Raw genomic sequence first — 17860 nt, forward strand, 5'->3', positions numbered from 1 at the left:
AAACAATACTTGTATGTTTGGTGTCACAGTTTGTCCAGTGGTCAATTAAAGCAGCAATGAGTTGTTTTGATGGAGGAACTAGCAAATTCAGTATCACAATAATAATAAACTCGTGTGTGAACTTGAGTCACCTGTGGACAAAAAACTTTTTCCAAGGGCTTGTGAAATATTTTAGTCCTGACTTTGCAGTGAAGGGTTGAAGTTGCCTATTGCTAAGGCATTGTAGGAGCAGACTCTTGTGTTGGAATGAATGTATGGTCTGAAGGGAAATCCTGTGTATCTGTTTTCTGGAGTATAAAGTACATAGGGTGTATCTATCCACAAATAACCTTGTTTTGTTTCCCCAAAGGAGATAAATTTGCTGCAAACTTTCTCATTAAAAACGGTGCCCGTGTGAATGCTGCTACACTGGGGGACCAGGAGACCCCTCTGCACCTCGTGGCATCCTACAGCCCCAAGAAGCACTCCCCTGATGTCATGGCAGAGATGGCACAGATTGCAGAGTCCCTCCTGCAGGCAGGAGCCAACCCAAACATGCAGGACAACAAAGGCAGGTAAATACTGGGGGAAGCCAAGTCAGCACTTTAACAGATAGTGCTGTGCTGATCAGGTGCTGAGAACCTGCTCAGGTCTGTCAGTAAAGCACAGGTGAGACTGGAAAGCAGGAAGAGTGAATTTGTGGAGCCAGTTGGAGACCTGTGGGCAGCACTCAGAGCAGAAAGCTGTGCAGGCTGAATGGTTCCCTGTCATGCCAATTAAACACAGCCCCGCTACAGAAAGCTGGGGTGAGCTGATGGTGTTAGGACACATGGCACACAGTTAATTTGCCTTTATTGAATCACTGAACAGTAAAGAAGGCCAGCTAAGATGCCAAATAGTATTTCTGAAAGATACTTCCCTTTGAAGCTGTCAGGGAAACTGAAATTACCTCAAAGCAAGCCAGTATGTGCAGTGTGTTCATCTGAAGTGCAGGGCCTGTTTCAGGAAGCTGTTTCACAGGTTAGGTTGGGCTGGCACACAAGTGTATAAAATAATATAGAAGACTTGGAGTATATCAGCTGTACACAAGCTGATATACTCCAGGGCACAAGAACTGTGTGTACAAAGTTCCAATAGATCAAGCTCTTGTGCTTCTTCCTTGAAAGTTCACTCTTACATTGAGTTGCTTACAGCAAATTATTTGAAAGTGTGTCCACTGGAAGAGTAGACTGCTCTTTGTTTTGAGATGTGTTTGTGCCCTTCTGAAAGAAAAGACAGAAGTTAAGCCCATAAATCTGCAGGGGCATGTTGATGACCAGGGCCAAAATCAAGTGTCTCTCTTGTTCCTGATGTAACTGTACTTTTTTGCTGCAATTACAGGACCCCGTTACACGTGTCCATCGTGGTCAGGAACGAGCCTGTGTTCAGTCAGCTGCTCCAGTGCAAGCAGTAAGTTCCTTTTACATGTAAAACACACGTTACCTTGTACAGTGAATATATGAAACCTGGTTTAACAACTCCTCTGTACCTCTTTGCCTTATAGTAAGACCAGTAATGGGCTTGGGATGCAAAAGTGTAAAGGCTTTGCATAACTAAAGGTGCCAGAAGCCACATGAGGTTTTGCCCTACTGTAGAGAAGCAGCAAACTGAATCTCTTGTGTTTTTCAAAGAGGGTGAAATAATTTCAAAGGTGATGTAGTAACATCCATTTGTAGTGGAGCTAAAAGGAGTGATAATACTCGAAATGTCTCAATATGTTCTTGGGTTCTGCTTAAAGCTGCCACAGGTGACTTCTTAGGGTGGTGAAGCAGAACACTTTGCTTGACTCAGTTTCTTTGCAGTTGAATTTGCAGTTCTTGCACACAGTTTACTCAAATACAAAAAGGAGTTGCCTCTTTGCTATACTTAGTGGGAGCCCAGATCTACCAGGGCCACACTTCTCCTGGGAGCAATAAGTTTGACTCTAGTAGTCCTAGAAGGTGTTGTGCTTGTTTCAGAGTATTCCCATATTCTCTGAGGTAACTGGAGCTACAGCAGGTTTTTTGGCAAGCAGGAGTTGTCAGTGAGGTACGAGATGAGCTAGTACAGCTGTTCAGCCTCTTGAAACTTAAGCTGAGATGGGGAACCACTTTTTAAGGTATAAACTGGGGGACACTAACTCTTATTTTTAGACTAGACTTGGAGCTGAAGGATCATGAAGGAAGCACAGCTCTGTGGCTTGCAGTTCAGTACATCACTGTGTCGTCTGATCAGTCTGTGAACCCCTTTGAGGATGCCCCTGTTGTGAACGGAACCTCCTTTGATGAGAACAGTTTTGCAGCAAGGTTGATCCAACGAGGCAGCAACACAGATGCTCCAGACACAGTGACAGGTAAACCAGAGGTTTGTATTTCTGTGTAGGTGAAAGGCTTGTAAGTTAATTGCTTAAATGCTGACTGCACTCAGAGGAGCTGGATGAGGTTTCAACAGCATTTGCTGCACAGTAAATGGGAGGTGGTAGCAGCTTTACCCAGAGCTGAAGCACTGACAGCCCCAGGCTGAGCTGGACTTGCAGGAAGTGACAGAAAATCTGGACTCATTGCCAGGTTCTAATATCCTCTTTAGAGTTTCAAAATGTGTATTGCTAAATGGTAGTGCATGTCCAGTCCAGAGTTGCAAGGGGGCTACTAATAGGCAAGATTTTCTTTGTTGACTTCAAACTTCAATGTTGTAAGGTAGTGGGGAAGGTGTTAGCACACTTGTTAGTATCAAAATGTGGTTGGAATAGCACTCTGACAGTGTTCCTGGTTTTTCTTTAGGAAACTGCTTGCTTCAGAGGGCAGCTGGTGCAGGAAATGAGGCAGCTTCTCTCTTCCTAGCAACTCACGGAGCAAAAGTCAACCACCAAAACAAACGGGTAAAAGCAGAAACTTAGACTGAAAGTTTCCTGATTGCTCTTCAGAAATAAGCCAGCAGAGATCTCTCATTGCTAAACCGTAGCTTAAAGCAAGTTGGAGCACTTTGTGAACTTTTGCATGTTTTCAGGTATTTACTGGTGATCAGCCCCTTCTTGTGGCACTGTTCTTGCAGCATCAGCAGTTGTTAACATGCTTCTAACACCTCCCTCAGTGCCTGGTGTGATAGTTCTTAATGAAAGCTGACTGAAGTAGTTTGTAAGTCCTAAGGAGCTTCAGCTACTAGGAGTGAAGCTCTTCACACCCGTTCTTGTGGGAATAGTAGTTTAAAAGCTGCTTCTCTGCATGTCTCCAGCTGTTAACCCAGCACCCTGTTTATTAAAGGGAGAAACCGCCCTGCACACAGCCTGCAGGCACGGCCTGGCCAACCTGACAGCAGAACTCCTGCAGCAAGGAGCCAATCCCAACATCCAGACAGCAGAAGCAGTGCTTGGGCAGAAGGATGCATCTGCTCCTCCAACAGCAGAGAATGTTTATCTGCAAACTCCCCTCCACATGGCCATTGCTTACAATCACCCAGATGTGGTGTCAGTCATCCTGGAACAAAAAGGTAGGTGTTTCCTGGTTCAGACTGTTGGTGCTGTAGGGAATTGGTGTGTCAAGATGGCATCTGAGCTGTGTTTGACAAACTGTAAGCATTTTTAAAGTAGAGCAGTTAATAAGACAGGCTAAATATAGTCTTAAACTCAAATCATCTGCTTGTTAAGACTAGAAAATTATTTTGCCTGTGAGTGCTTGTGAATTCTCCACTGTAGATAATGGACTTGAACAGTTAATCCTGGGTTCTGTTCTGCTTGTACAACTGAGATCCCTTCAAAGCATTTGCTTCAGGTAAATGCTGGAATAAAATTTGGGTAAAGGCACCTTTGTGGTGAGATTTCTGCCTCCCTTAACTCTTACTAAGAGGATTTTGTACGAGGTAATGCTGGAGTTACAACAGGATTGAAACTTGAGTACTCAAATACTGGCAGATGAGTTTATCAAATGCTGCTAGTTCAGCTTCTTTCTAGCAGCAGGAGGGGAGATTGACAGCTGAAGGAAGGCCAGCTTTGTCTCCTACCATAAGTGAGATTTAGAAGGGAGTAGGTGAATTGGGGTAAATATCATCCATCCCAGGGAGCTGAGGAGGAGGGATGCTGCCACCACACTGGTACAGCCTCCACTCTTCATTCTCAAAGCTTTGTATATGCCACTGTATTTGGAATTGCAGGTAGAAAGGGACAGGTTAAGCCTCTTAGCTAGAGAATTGAATGTTCTTTAGTGTAAGTATTAAGATTAGGCAGTAGTGGAAATACTGTCTGAATCCTAAGCAGTATCAGATCAGGGAAGCTGAAGGTATCTTGCTCAGATCTTTCAAACTGACTGCTAAAGGAACAGCCCATTCAAAATGTGACACTGCTGCTGCAGCAGCTTTCAGTGTGTGACTGCAGGTCAAGTACAAGAATGCTCTAATTCCTGATGCTTTTTTGTAGCTAATGCTCTTCATGCCACCAACAACTTGCAAATTATTCCTGACTTCAGTCTGAAGGACTCAAGAGACCAGACTGTGCTGGGATTGGCTCTTTGGACAGGTATGGACCCTCCACACAAGATGAGAATTCACAACAATATGGAAGCTGTACTGTGAACAGGAGTTTTTTTTAAAGATAAAACAGCAGGTGTGTGTTCGTGTTCTGGCTTGTGCTGCAGGAGAGGAGCTGTCAAGGAGAGCTTTAGATGATTCTTCATCTTCTAGAAATGAGTGCTCACCTATGAAAGATTTCTAGCCCACAGCTGTACTTGCAGTTCTGGGGAATTCTTCCTCTGTGAACTCCCTGCTTATTTTCCTGTCAGATCACTGTATTGTCTGAGCATGTTAACCCTGTTCTGTTAGTCCTCAGTGCATCTGCTTTACAGACCCAAAAGTAAAATCCTAATGAGCTTGACCTCCTCAGGCATGCACACCATAGCAGCTCAGCTGCTGGGATCTGGGGCCTCCATCAATGACACCATGTCAGATGGGCAGACTCTGCTGCACATGGCAATCCAGAGGCAGGACAGTAAGAGTGCCCTCTTCCTGCTGGAACATCAGGCAGATATAAATGTCAGGTAAGATCCTAACTGATCCAACACTCAACTGTCTAGAGCAGGTGGTGATGAATATGCCTTTGTATAACAGCTTGAAATTGGTTTCAGACTGTGATCTGTGCACAGTTATGTGTTTGGCACTGTTTTATGGCACCACAGCTGAGGGGTTACATGTGTGAACTTGGACCTGTGTGTAGCTCCGTTGGTCAGTACCTCCTCTAGTGGCTGCAGAAGGAGGTGCCACTTAATTCTGAGCGAGACAGAATCCTCTGTAGCAGACTCAAGTCCTAGAGAGAGGCCTGGAGGCACTGAACTTCCATTTGCCAGCTTGTTGGAGCTGCATGTTTGCCACCATCCAAAATAATTAGATGTAGGTCCAGCAACAAGATTCCAATAGAACTTGCCTCCTGAGTATCTCCTAGACAACTTGATATTAGACTTAACAGAACATTTGTCTGCTTACATGACTGACAGGCTGGCTGTGAAAGTTGGCAAGCTCTACTGTCATGAATGTCACGGGTACAAACTGCCTAATGCTGCTGTTCTAACTCCAGGCTTTTAACAGTTGGTATTTGACTGTTGCTTGAAGTGTTGCCACGTTGCAGACAAAGCTGTTCTCTGCTGTGGCAGCAGGCTGGCTCTGAAGGAACTTGTTCAAATAACGGCTGCACTGAAGGCAGTGAGTGTCTCTGAGCTAAGAACACTCACTTTTCCAACTTAACAAAATCAATCACTTGCTACTAAAGGGGGGAAGAAAGGTAAATACAAAGCTGTGATGAAATATGAGCGTGGTGTGTTTGCTTGGCTGGAGAGAAATGACCTTACCACAGCAGAAATACACACGTGAGGAGGGGATTTTTGGCTTTCTCAGTAAACTACTGCAGTAACACACTTGGAACTGTCCCTGCTGCAGGACACAGGACGGAGAGACAGCCCTGCAGTTGGCCATCAAAAACCAGCTCCCTCTTGTGGTGGATGCCATTTGTACCAGGGGAGCAGACATGTCCGTGCCAGATGAGAAAGGAAATCCTCCCCTGTGGCTTGCCTTGGAAAACAACCTGGAAGATATTGCATCAACTCTGGTAAGACTGTCAGTTGGCTTAATTTAGTCTCAGTTTTGTGCACCTTGCTAGCAACAAAAGAGGTTATCAGCAAAACCAAACTCAGTGCATGAAAAGAACAGAGTGGTCCAATATCACTAATTTTAGAGGGTTTTTTTCACCAGAGGTCCCCCTCTTCTGTGCAGAAATCTTTTATAAATACAGCCAAATCTCTTGCAGCCACTGTAATAAAATACTATACAATGTGCTATCTAGATCCTGGAAGGAGTAAAGATCCACTGAAAGCATCAGTCCATGGCATACCAGGCTTGTGTAATGATCAGCTTCCTGAATAAAACTGAACATGCCTGTGTGTTAGTGCTAGTTCTTATTGCATCTTAAAGTTGCATCAAGAAGGCCTTTAAAGGCTTATATTTACTTTAAAGGTAAATTTAGTTTCAGGCACAGGTGATCCAAGAGGAGATGTCTTAGGAGACTGAAGTAGACTTCCTTCTGTCTTCTTCATAAGGAAGTTACTTGAAAGTTTTTGTCTCTGATACCCAGTTTTTGTCTGCTAGAGACAAATATTTAAAAACTGTGCTGGTGACCTGAGAAATAAGTCTTGTAACTGTTCTTGACTGTTTGTGCTGATATTGGATAAGAACCTTTCTGGGGTCAACACTGCAACTACTCATGTACAAACCTTGTAAAGTGGAGTGGAACAAGTCTTAAGTGCCATGTTGCTCAAGTTTGTAGTTCTCTAGTAGAAGAATACCAATATTAGCAGTACAACTCGTGGAAGAAACTCTCTGTTTAGCTGAATGTATAGAAAAGCAGGTAAATGGGCCAGAGCTTCAAAGGCAATGTCTGCAGATGCTGCTTGATTTGCTGTAGGTGCTGAAAGTGAGATAACCAGTCCAACTGGCCTAAGACCTGTCTATCAAAGTATATGGGTGAATATTTGAATTGTTAATAAATACCACCTAATTAAGGATTCCATAGTAAACCAATAAAGTCTGGAATAACCAATAAGGTCTGGAAGACCTTAAAGCAGCTTCCTGAAATTCAGTGACTGCCACGAGAATAGACAAGGCATCTCAGGTTCTGCCTCTGAGGGACAGTGTTCCAGAAGCAGGGACGAGAGTAGGAGTGTGGAGACATAAAAAACCTTCACTGCCTCACTGTGCTTCTCCTTCCAGGTCAGGCATGGCTGTGATTCAACCTGCTGGGGGCCGGGACCGAGTGGCTGCTTCCAAACCCTTCTGCACAGGGCTATCGATGAGAACAGCGAACAGATCGGATGCTTCCTGATCCGCAGGTCAGGCACTTCCCAAACCTTCTCATGGGCACATGTATGCCCCTGGGATAAGTTCATTGAGTGCTGTCTTAAGTCAGTAACAAGTATGTGCTTCCTCAGGCTTTTGGTGGGCGGGACTTCAGGAATTCTGACTAATCTTAGACACATTCTGTTATCTCTGCTAGCATCATGGTCTTGATGACCAGAGTCAAACTAAAACCAGGAGTTTGTGCTTTCGTAGGATGTGTCAGCAGTTGCTGGATCAGCTCTTGTAGAGTTTTTTCTGACCCTTTTTGAAACAGTTCAAATCTGGATGAATGAATTGACTGTTGTGTTTCAGTGGGTGTGATGTGAATAGTCCCAGAAAGCCGGGCCCGAATGGAGAAGGAGAAGAGGAAGCTCATGATGGACAGACACCCCTACACTTGGCAGCCTGCTGGGGACTAGAAGAGGTGATCCAGTGCCTTCTGGAGTTTGGTGCCAATGTCAATGCTCAGGTGTGTGGAGAAACAGTGCACAGTTTTTTAAAGTTGATTCTCTGCCTCTAATGTAGCGAAAACAAACTTTCCTCTTAGTGGTGTGTTTTGCTTGATGGGGAAAAGAACATCCTGCTCTTAGAGCTGAACCAGTGCAGCTCTGCTTTCTCTCCTGTCCCTTGTTATCAGGCCTAGGGCTTATCTGCCCATATGGTGGGTTAATTCAGGAAGCTGTGCTGAAGGAAAATAATGGTACAGTGTTACATTTCTGATGTAATGGTTAGAATTCAGCTCCTCTGTCCTTACTGTGAATTAAAGGAAGAAGCAGGGCTCTATTCTGCTTCATTTAATCATTAAATGAGCTGCAGTGTAAAACATAATACTCCACTTTGGTGTGTTTGGGAAGTGTCTTCTGTTACTGAGTAAACTGAGGTGATGTGAGTATGAGTTACACTTCATTTTTGATTACACAGTAATCCTTAGACTGAAGCTTGACAGATAAGAACAAAGGAGATGAATGGGTAACATTTCTAGGTCCTGATGCTGTTGAAAGTGAGATCAGAATGAATCACAGAACACAGTCACAGAGCAGCCATGGCTGTAAACTGTTGCTTGATGCAGACAAATGATTAAACACCTCAGTTGAATTTGCTGTTAAATTTGAATGCTCATCTCTGCCCTCAAAATGACTATGTGGGAGATGTTACACTGAGCTACTTAAATGGCTCTGTAGCACAGGATTGAGGTCAACCTGTTTGGAGAAACAAATCCCAATTTGCTTTCCTTGCCCTGTGGATTTTGAGCTCCCACTGCAGCTCTGTGGTGTCCCTGCTGAAGGCAGCTGGGTGTGTCACAGAACTGAACTGTCAAGTTTGCTTGACACTTCAGAATTAGGGAAGAATTTGTGTATTACTGAATCTTCACGTAAGAAACTTCCTGGTTTCCTTCTAGGATGCAGAAGGAAGAACTCCAATCCATGTTGCCATTAGCAACCAGCACAATGTTATCATTCAGCTGATGATTTCACATCCAGATATTAAGCTGAATGTACGTGACAGGCAAGGAATGACTCCCTTTGCTTGTGCCATGACATATAAAAATAATAAAGCAGCTGAAGCAATCTTGAAGAGGGAACCAGGAGCTGCTGAACAGGTAAGCTGGGAGTGTTCAGACCATGCTGGTCCTGTTACTAGTTTGTGGTAACAGTTGTTCCACAGGCCAGTTCTGCTTCATCCTTTTGTGTCTGTACATGCAATCCGTTTGCCAGATGCCAAATTGTCTGTTGCAGGATTTATTAGGAAACTGTAGGATGTATGTCCTATGTGTGAGTAAGAACATTAAAGTTTAGTGTCTTGTCAAACCTTATCTTGTCAGTACTAAACTGAGGAACAGGCATATGTGTATATAAGGAGAACATTCTAACTCTGCTCTTGTCTTGTGCTGGACTAGTACAGAAATAATCTATTACCCAGCTCTCCTAAAGCTATCCAAAACAGAAAACCTGACCTAAAATAGCTGAGAAATAGATGCTATGCTGCCCTGCTGAACTATAAAATCTCCAACTGTATCTTCAGGCTTCTGGTGTGACACTTCAGGCAGCTGTTCAGGAGATCCTTCCTACCCTGTGTAAGTTTAATTACTAGTAAAGTATTTCAGTGCTTAGTGAGCTCTTATTATATCTAAAACATAGTTATAAATACAAGTAGTTCTGGATATGCTTTAACATCAGCTTCAAGGCAAAGCTGAACAACATGTACTTGGTATTAAGCCAAAATGAATTCTCAGGTTGCCCAGAGAAGCTGTGGCTGCCCCATCCCTGGAAGTGTCCAAGGCCACGTTGGACAGGGCTTGGAGCAACCTGGGATAGTGGAAAGTGTCCCTGTCCATGGCAGGGGTGTTGGAACTGGATGGTCCCTTCCAACCCAAAGCATTCCATGGTTCTGTGAATACACTTTGCATCAGTGTGGCAGGATTGCATGTTGCTTCCTTCTCCTGCATTAACTGCCAGATTGACTCAAGCTTGTTTCATTTAACTGAATTTATCATTTACTGCTGCTCAGTGCTTCACTACAACAGCTGTTAACCTTTTGTCTGTCTAACAATACTCTCCAGTGTGTGGTCAAGCCCAGGTTATAAAGTGGAAATAAAGCAGTCTGCAGCAGGCTCGAGTGAGCAGTTGCATCAGATAACTGAACTGAGAAATCACCTGATAGATGTGATTAACAGATAAGTCTCTCGTGTCAGCCAGTGAAAGGAACAAGATTCTACAGTTCAAGTAGATGGAGCAAATGTCTCTTAGTGAAAATATGTCCTGCTACATAAAACAAGTTGTTCTGCAGCAGTAATGGATTTCATTTCACGTGCCCTTTCTGCCACAGGTTGACAACAAAGGCCGGAATTTCCTCCACGTGGCTGTTCAGAACTCAGACATCGAGAGTGTGCTGTTCCTGATCAGTGTCCAGGCTAATGTGAACTCCAGGGTCCAGGATGCCTCCAAACTGACCCCTCTCCACCTGGCAGTCCAGGCTGGCTCCGAGATCATCGTGCGCAATCTGGTACGTGCTGGAGTCGCTTTTCCTCTGCTTAAAAATGCACCTTGTGGCTTAACACACAGTGCCTGGAACCTGGGGAAGGCACCTGAAGGTGACACCACTGTTTCTGAAACAGAAAGTTCCCTTAGTTTGTGCTGTTGCTGAGCTCCCCCAGGTTTGCAGCAATCCCTGGGCAGTGCGACTCACCTAAAGAACCTTCCCTTGACCTTTCTACGCATTTGAACACAAACACAAGTTGCAGCAGCTCAGTAATGACAGCATTTTATATGTGCTGGAGGCCCTGCAGTACCTCTGTGCAGTGGAGTCTTGTGTGCTTCATTCACAGAAATAAAGAAATAGCCCTGGAAGCATGGCTGACCGTGTCCCTTTTGCCCCCTGACAGCTGCTGGCAGGGGCCCAGGTGAATGAGCTGACCAAGCACCGTCAGACTGCCCTTCACTTGGCAGCACAGCAGGACCTGCCCACCATTTGCTCAGTCCTTCTGGAGAATGGAGTGGACTTTGCAGCTGTAGATGAAAATGGAAATAATGGTAAATGTCAAGTTACACAAGTCAGTGCAAACACTTCAGTGGGTCTGGTGGTGGGGAGAGCCCACTGACAGGGCTTGTTCTGCAGAGGTGGAACAGAATGAAGGTCCAGGAAATCAGAGGTTTTGAGAGGGAAGATGAGAGAAGTGGAAGGGGGGGTTGTTAATTTATTTATTAGGCTGCAATTATTGCTGACATTGAGTCTTGGACCTTGTTTTGTTTTTACTTTTCAGCTCTTCATCTGGCAGTGATGCACGGCCGGCTGAACAACATCCGAGTCCTCCTCACAGAGTGCAATGTGGATGCAGAAGCCTTTAATATCAGGTAATTATTTATAGTCTTGAGACTAAAAGAACCACATTCCGTTTTAAAATGTATGATTATATGACTGGTTTAAAAAATCAACAAGGATTTGGCTTGTATTATAATATTTATACACAAATTTGAGTGAAATGTGCAGATGATGCTGTGTCTAAATTCTGTGGAAATTATATGTATACACCAAGAAAAGAAAGTTAAAGTAGGCAGTTGAGATAAGCTCAGTTGGTTAGAGCATGGTGCTAATAACACCAAGGTTGTGGGGCTGATCCCTGTATGGACCATTCATTTAAGAGTTGGACTTGATGATCCTTCTGGGTCCCTTCCAACTCAGAATATTCTGTGTATGTGGTACTGAGTTACTGAGGTAATGGTTTAAGTCTGAACCAAACTTGAAAACAAGGAGAGTTGGATGAGGAACTGCAGTAGCAAGCAGACTTTGATCAGGATAACAAACTCTTTTCCCCAGAGGCCAGTCACCAATGCATATTTTGGGACAATATGGGAAAGATAATGCAGCAGCCATCTGTGACCTCTTCTTGGAGTGTATGCCAGAGTACCCTCTAGACAAACCTGATGCTGAAGGAAACACAGGTGGGTGAGACTCAACAGCTGTTGAATTTGAAAACCACTCAAGTTGTATTCATGGTATGTCACTTTTAAAGCTGGAGTAATTGGCAGTAATATGTTAAATACAGTAAGATGCAAACATTGCACAGAAACTTAAAAACTAAAGATGCTGCTCTGCACTGAGGGTCCCACAGCCCACCACTCTGCTAGCAGGGAACTGGCTTTTATTTTTCAGTGCTGCTCTTGGCTTACATGAAGGGAAATGCCAACTTGTGTCGTGCAATAGTGAGAGCTGGGGCTCGGCTCGGAGTCAACAACAACCAGGGAGTCAACATCTTCAACTACCAAGTTGCTACAAAACAGCTTCTCTTTAGGCTGCTGGGTGAGTACCACTGGCTGCAGTGGGAAAGTGGTTTTAGCTTATGCTTCTGGGATACTTCAGTGAAGGAAAGAACTCTGGGCACCTGACTTAGATGACAGTAGTTCCAGACAGGCTGAACTTGTGAATTTTATACTACTTTCGGGGGGGGGGGTAGAAATACTAGTTTTTCTCACAATCAGCTGAGTAGCTGTACAATGCAGACCTGTCAAACTTAAATATTGCTTTTCCTGGAAGAATAGACATGGAAACTCCTGGCTGGGAGTGTAGTCTGATATAGCTTAAAACCCAGACACTGCTTTTTAACTGCTGCTGTGTAGTTGCTGTGGGTAATGTGATGATGTTGAAAGCACCTAAACATTGTCTACAACCAAGACTTCAAGAGTAGTTAGATCCATTGTGCTGGCTGCAACCTAAAACTGGACAAAGCCTCCTTAATATGTTTAGTGAACTCAAAAGGTGTCTGAGCCCATTTTGTCTTTACATTTTTGCCTCTAACAGATATGCTGACAAAAGAACCTCCCTGGTGTGATGGCTCCAACTGCTACGAATGCACTGCCAAATTCGGAGTCACAACAAGAAAACATCACTGGTAACGTGACCCATCTTGCTGTGCTTACAAGGAAAGATTCCTCTTCCAAATGTAGTTAGTCTTGTTCCACCTGGTGGTTTAGGGAACCTCCATGTTAATGCAGGTGTATAACCACTAATCCAGCTGAAACATTCCACCCTGTCTTAGATCAGTAACTTGTGGTCTGACTAAAATCCTGTCTTAAACAGTTTGTGCATTTAATATTCTGACTGGCTGTAAATGAGAAATCCTGTCCAAGTTCCAGCAGTAAAACAGGATTTAAATGCCCACTTTCAGTAGTTGTCATGGAAAGAGTGATGCACTTCACTCCAAGGGAGAACAGTGTATTGTGTTGATATAGGACACTGAGTTAACAGAGTTCAGTGGTAAATGTGGCAGTGGTTTAGCAAGACTTGATGGCAAGGTACACTTGATTATTTACTGTATAGAGGATTGGGTCAGACAAAACTGAGGCTCAGAAGACCCCTTGTGTTCCAAACTCCTTCTCACTGGGAGTTCAGGTGTGACTGGATCCAGACTTAGTCCCAGGCTTGGCCAATGGCTTATGTCTAAAGGATGATACATGTGCAATCAATCCTTTAGATCACTTAGCTGACATTCAAGGTTTCAGCACTTAATCCCAATTCACTTACTGAGTATCTGACACTCTCAGCCCTGAGTAACCTTGAGAGGTGTCCCAGCTCCAGGGGAGATCCTGGTGTGCAGCCCACTGCCATGCAGGAGAGCTCAACAGGCTGTTCACTACTTATGGAGCAAGATGATTGACTTGCAACTCTGTTTGTCCCCAGAGCCCAGCTTAGCCAGACACAACCTTTGAGACAGCCCTCTGGCTGTTCTTTATCCAGGACAGGCAGGAGGGAGCACACCAGCCCTGTGTGGGGCTGACCCACTCTGAAACAGGAGAGAGATTTGAGCAGGTGTTGCCAGCTCAGCTTTGGGGTTCTGTTTGTAAGGGCTGAAAATGCTGACACGAGTTGCTCTTATGTAGATATGAGTTGCCTTTTTCAACTAGTCTGAACTTCTCCAAACATGCTGGGTTAGAGGGATGTTAAGCTGAGATTTTCTTAGCCCAGTGTTCCAGAGAAACCACAGGTGGATCAGTTGAAGTCGTACCAGTTGACTGACCAGTACAGAAGCATCATGTGGTTTTGGCATTAGTAAACTCTTCCATGAGAGATATCAGAAGATACAAGACAAACATAGCATTTCAATTGGTACTGTCCATTTTAGTGATGACAGCATTGATAAAGAATGTCATAAAGACTAAAATCCTGGTGTTCATTAGGAGTGAACTCACTTTTCTCCCACCCCTCTTCTCCCAACAGCCGACACTGTGGACGCCTGCTCTGCCATAAGTGCTCAACAAAGGAGATTCCCATCATAAAATTTGATCTGAACAAGCCAGTCCGAGTTTGCAACATCTGCTTTGATGTCCTGACTCTGGGAGGAGTCTCCTAGTATGCTGTGGAAGTAAAGGGATTCCCAGTCAGTGCTCCTGACAGCAGCTCTGCTTACAAGCCCTCTGGATAGGGAAGAGGAGGCCTATACATGTCTTCTGCAATAGACTGAACTAATTAAGGACCCTGTTATGATATACTCTGGTATAAATGACTTTGTATGACTGTAAATGTATCAGGCTGTGATAGACTTCACTAGGAATTCGAGTGGATCGTGGCAACCAAGTGACAAAAGAACTTAGACCCTCTTCTAGTTGCAGTGGGGTATGGAAGCTGAAATTTAGACTGTTTGAATCGATGCAAAACAGGTCTGTCCTTGACATGGTGCTTTGCACTGAGCAACTCTATTAAGTCCTGTGGCTTTCAGGCTGCTTAGTAGAGATGGCATTAAGTTTCAGGGTAACCAGGTATCTTTCTTTGCTTTGTCTTAAAGATAAATGTTCCCCTTCTCTAGAGAAGACTTCTTGTGAAGCTAAACTGAGCTGTTGCAACCACTGTTCATTTCAAGAAACTCTTCAAACCCGGGGTAGTTCTAAGTATAGCTCAAGAATTGTGGCCTTACAACAGAAAGCTTTACACCATCTGATGCAAAGCAGTCAGAATTGCAGACCCACATCTCGATACCTCCTCAGCAAAGTCTCATCAGCTTTAGCATGTTCAGAAGTGCAGGATTGCTTTAGGCAGTAAATGCTCTTGCTCATCCCTGCTAGAACTGTCAGTCTTTGTTGCACTTTCATTTTTACGTCGCTGGTCCTTCCAGTCCAGGGAACTTGTGCAAATGGCTGAGTTGGCTGAAAGGCCTGAGCATGTGCTAAAGGAGAAACACTAAACCTGGGCAAGTCAAACTCACAGTACAGCAATAAATGCTGAAGTGCATTAGGAATCCCACGAGGGGGACAGTAGCACTTTCCTTGGTTTACAGAGCCTGGTGACTGCTGGGGGAGAGCCAGGAGCCCTGCCAGTGTAGAATGTGCTGCACCTCGAGACACTAAATTTGGGTCCATTTTCAGCAGGATTGCTGGTGAGTGGGACTGTGTGTGGAGGCTTCCTATTAGGAGTAAGCTGCAGTATTTTAATCTAGGCTGGTCATGCTCTTTTAAACATGGTTGATCTGTGAAAACCCATCACCACGTTGTGCAGGTGAACGGGAAGGGACTTTCCTGGTAGACCAAGTTGTGATTTGATGGCCAAAGACTTCAGTTAGGAAAAATGGGTACTTAAGCAAAACTGCCTGCCATGTTAAGGCTGTTTTTATCCCAAGAGATGAACGTAGTTTAGACTCAGCTCAGCATTCCTCATCTGTGCTCCATGAACTGGTGTGCACTGATGTAATGACTGTTATTTCCAGTGAACACATGGACAGTTGGGGACAGTGACTTGCCAGTCTTAAAGAGTCAGATGAGATGATAAACCAGACTGCTGCTGTAGGGGAGACTTGCTTGAGGTTGTTCTCAAACTTGTCCAAGGAGAGGACAGGAGAGGGTGTAACTGCTGACGTTTGCACAATGAATTTCACGTCAAGTCTCACTTGATCTGCACTTTGATCTCCCAATATGCACATGTTGTAACTGGAATCACCCCTGTAACACTAGGAAGAGTAATGGATGACCATACAAACTTGTCTCACTGTTTGATGTCTGCTGCTGTCCTGTTCCAACAGAATGCCCTGGGTAACACAGCTGGTCTCTTAACACAGTTACTAATCCAAATGGTGCATCTCTGGCATAATATTGTAAGTGAATGTGGGACTATAGTGGTGTCAGTTAATGCTGGTGACTGAACTAATGGTGTCAGTCAACTGCAAGCTACAGTCTGGGTTCTTTGAAATAGGTGATGGCAAACATTGTACTTTTAGTCCATTGCTTTCTGATGTTTCAGGGTGTCACTGGCTGTAAGTCTGTAGCAGTGAAAGTTAATGTGGAGAGAGTGAATTTGGTGAAAGAATCCTGCCTGTAGGGTGTCCCATGGGAACACGTTGACTTCCTTCTTGGTTTGGAGCTGCAGAGCTGTGGAGGGGTAAGTGTGTGCTCAGAATGCTTCCAGACACTGGTGGAGGAGTGGTTTTCCAAGGCCACAGCCTATGGACTTCAACTCAGTTGGAAAACTGCACAATATGTAAGTGCTAAAGCAGTGAAACATCACTTTTTCAGTGACTCCTCTGGAAGGGGCAAAGGAACAGGGAGCTCAGCTCTAACAGAATAAGCAAGCTTTTAACTGATGGAAAAGTGTGGGTGTGGTGAAAATTCAACTGAATGGCAAGTTTAAGGCTGGCTAGTTGCTCTTTTAGAAAGTAGAATATTAATTAAAACTGTGTAAAACTCTGAAAGATTTGGGAAACCATCTGTAGTGTTCCTGTTTTGCTGTTTACAGCTAGTACTGTCCCAGCTTTCTTACTGAAGTCTGAAATGACAGTTAAGGTTATTGATAAATGTACAGTCTAAAGTGTTCATTAAAGCAACTAAATTCAACAAATTTGATCATTTTAAAGTGCCTTTGAGATAGTTTCCTTCCAGCCAACTCTGAATAGCTTTCTGCCAGAGCTAAAGGGGAAAAGCTCAACAACTTGAACCAAAACCCAAGTCAGTTCTTTTCTAGTTCAGCTGAGGAGGTTGACTCCACCAACAAGTGGTGGGACTCAGCCCATCCCACACTCTGCCTAGTATTGGTCTGGGCTCTCAGACCTCTGAGGCTTTCTGGGAGTTTTGCTGGCAATGCTCCACTGCAGGGTACAAATGTGAACGAGGCACTTGGTGACGTAGTGGTGGTCAACACATTTCAAACTCTAAGCAACTGCTCTTCCCTTTTTGTAGCATTACACAGTGGTGACCAAACCCCCCACCCCTTCCCCCTGCTGTCTTTTAGTGGTATCTATTAACTTCAGACTCAAGCCTGCCAAGCATTGAACAAAAGGGTAAATGGAGAACACAGTGGTGTCCCTGGGAAGTGCTGCTGCCACACCAGGCTCCAGGCACTTCAGCAGGGCTGCCTGGGGAGTCTGGGTGGTTCGTGCTGTAGCTTTTTGTTCTGAGACTGGATTCCTTTTGATTGCAGTCACCCAGCACTCTTACACAAGGACAAAACGTGGTCTGAGGTTCTGTGTCTCTGTACAAGGTGCAGTCACCGTTTCACACCACTGAGTGGAGTGAGGTCAGTGTTCAAGGTACTCCAGAGTAAGTTGCTGGCTAAAAGCTGACATGCCTTAATGACTTCCTGTGCTGGAGATTAACAGCTTGTACAACTGCTCAGTAGTGCTTCTAAACTAACATGGAACAGTATGGGAGGCCAAGGCTGGATTGTTCTGTAGATCAAATGTTAATAGGCAAGTCCTCTCTTTTCTGTAACCAGCAGAGGTGGGTACTGCAGCAAACTTGTCTCTAGAAAAATCAAAGCTTGTACGAGTGACAGAAGTAACTCTGAACCTTCTAATACCCTCTGTGAAATAGAAAAGGAAGTCTTAGAACAATGGCATTTTATCTGCAATGTTTTGTCTGGAGTCATTGTAAAAATGTATTTTTCCAATATGCATTACTTTGTTGTGTAATGATTCTACTTGTAATAAAATGCAGAACTAGACGATGCATCCTGAGGTGAAACCTTGCTAAGGACACATCTGCTCCTGGGGAGAGCTGTCCCCTCTGCCAGCTATCCTTCC

General features: G+C 44.3%; 1 protein-coding gene across 3 annotated transcripts in view; it reads left to right on the forward strand.

Annotated features, from left to right (window-relative positions):
* ANKFY1 (ankyrin repeat and FYVE domain containing 1) overlaps nucleotides 1-17781 on the forward strand; it is a 32369-nt gene extending 14588 nt beyond the window's left edge. For all 3 annotated transcript variants that reach the window (XM_051809280.1, XM_051809281.1, XM_051809282.1), the window contains 18 exons: nucleotides 350-554; nucleotides 1360-1428; nucleotides 2151-2350; nucleotides 2778-2875; nucleotides 3258-3483; nucleotides 4406-4504; nucleotides 4868-5021; nucleotides 5914-6082; nucleotides 7240-7358; nucleotides 7678-7834; nucleotides 8765-8965; nucleotides 10192-10368; nucleotides 10748-10895; nucleotides 11126-11216; nucleotides 11680-11804; nucleotides 12016-12162; nucleotides 12661-12751; nucleotides 14077-17781. In XM_051809280.1, the coding sequence (XP_051665240.1) occupies nucleotides 350-554; nucleotides 1360-1428; nucleotides 2151-2350; nucleotides 2778-2875; nucleotides 3258-3483; nucleotides 4406-4504; nucleotides 4868-5021; nucleotides 5914-6082; nucleotides 7240-7358; nucleotides 7678-7834; nucleotides 8765-8965; nucleotides 10192-10368; nucleotides 10748-10895; nucleotides 11126-11216; nucleotides 11680-11804; nucleotides 12016-12162; nucleotides 12661-12751; nucleotides 14077-14209 (2609 nt within the window). In that variant the 3' untranslated portion in view covers nucleotides 14210-17781. The remainder of the gene's footprint in view (nucleotides 1-349; nucleotides 555-1359; nucleotides 1429-2150; nucleotides 2351-2777; nucleotides 2876-3257; nucleotides 3484-4405; nucleotides 4505-4867; nucleotides 5022-5913; nucleotides 6083-7239; nucleotides 7359-7677; nucleotides 7835-8764; nucleotides 8966-10191; nucleotides 10369-10747; nucleotides 10896-11125; nucleotides 11217-11679; nucleotides 11805-12015; nucleotides 12163-12660; nucleotides 12752-14076) is intronic.
* The last annotated feature ends 79 nt before the right edge of the window (nucleotides 17782-17860 follow it).

This window comes from Manacus candei, unplaced genomic scaffold, assembly GCF_025592945.1.
Source record: "Manacus candei isolate 608988 ecotype Guabito, Panama unplaced genomic scaffold, ASM2559294v1 h1tg000076l, whole genome shotgun sequence".
In the NCBI taxonomy this organism is placed as follows: Eukaryota; Metazoa; Chordata; class Aves; order Passeriformes; family Pipridae; genus Manacus; species Manacus candei.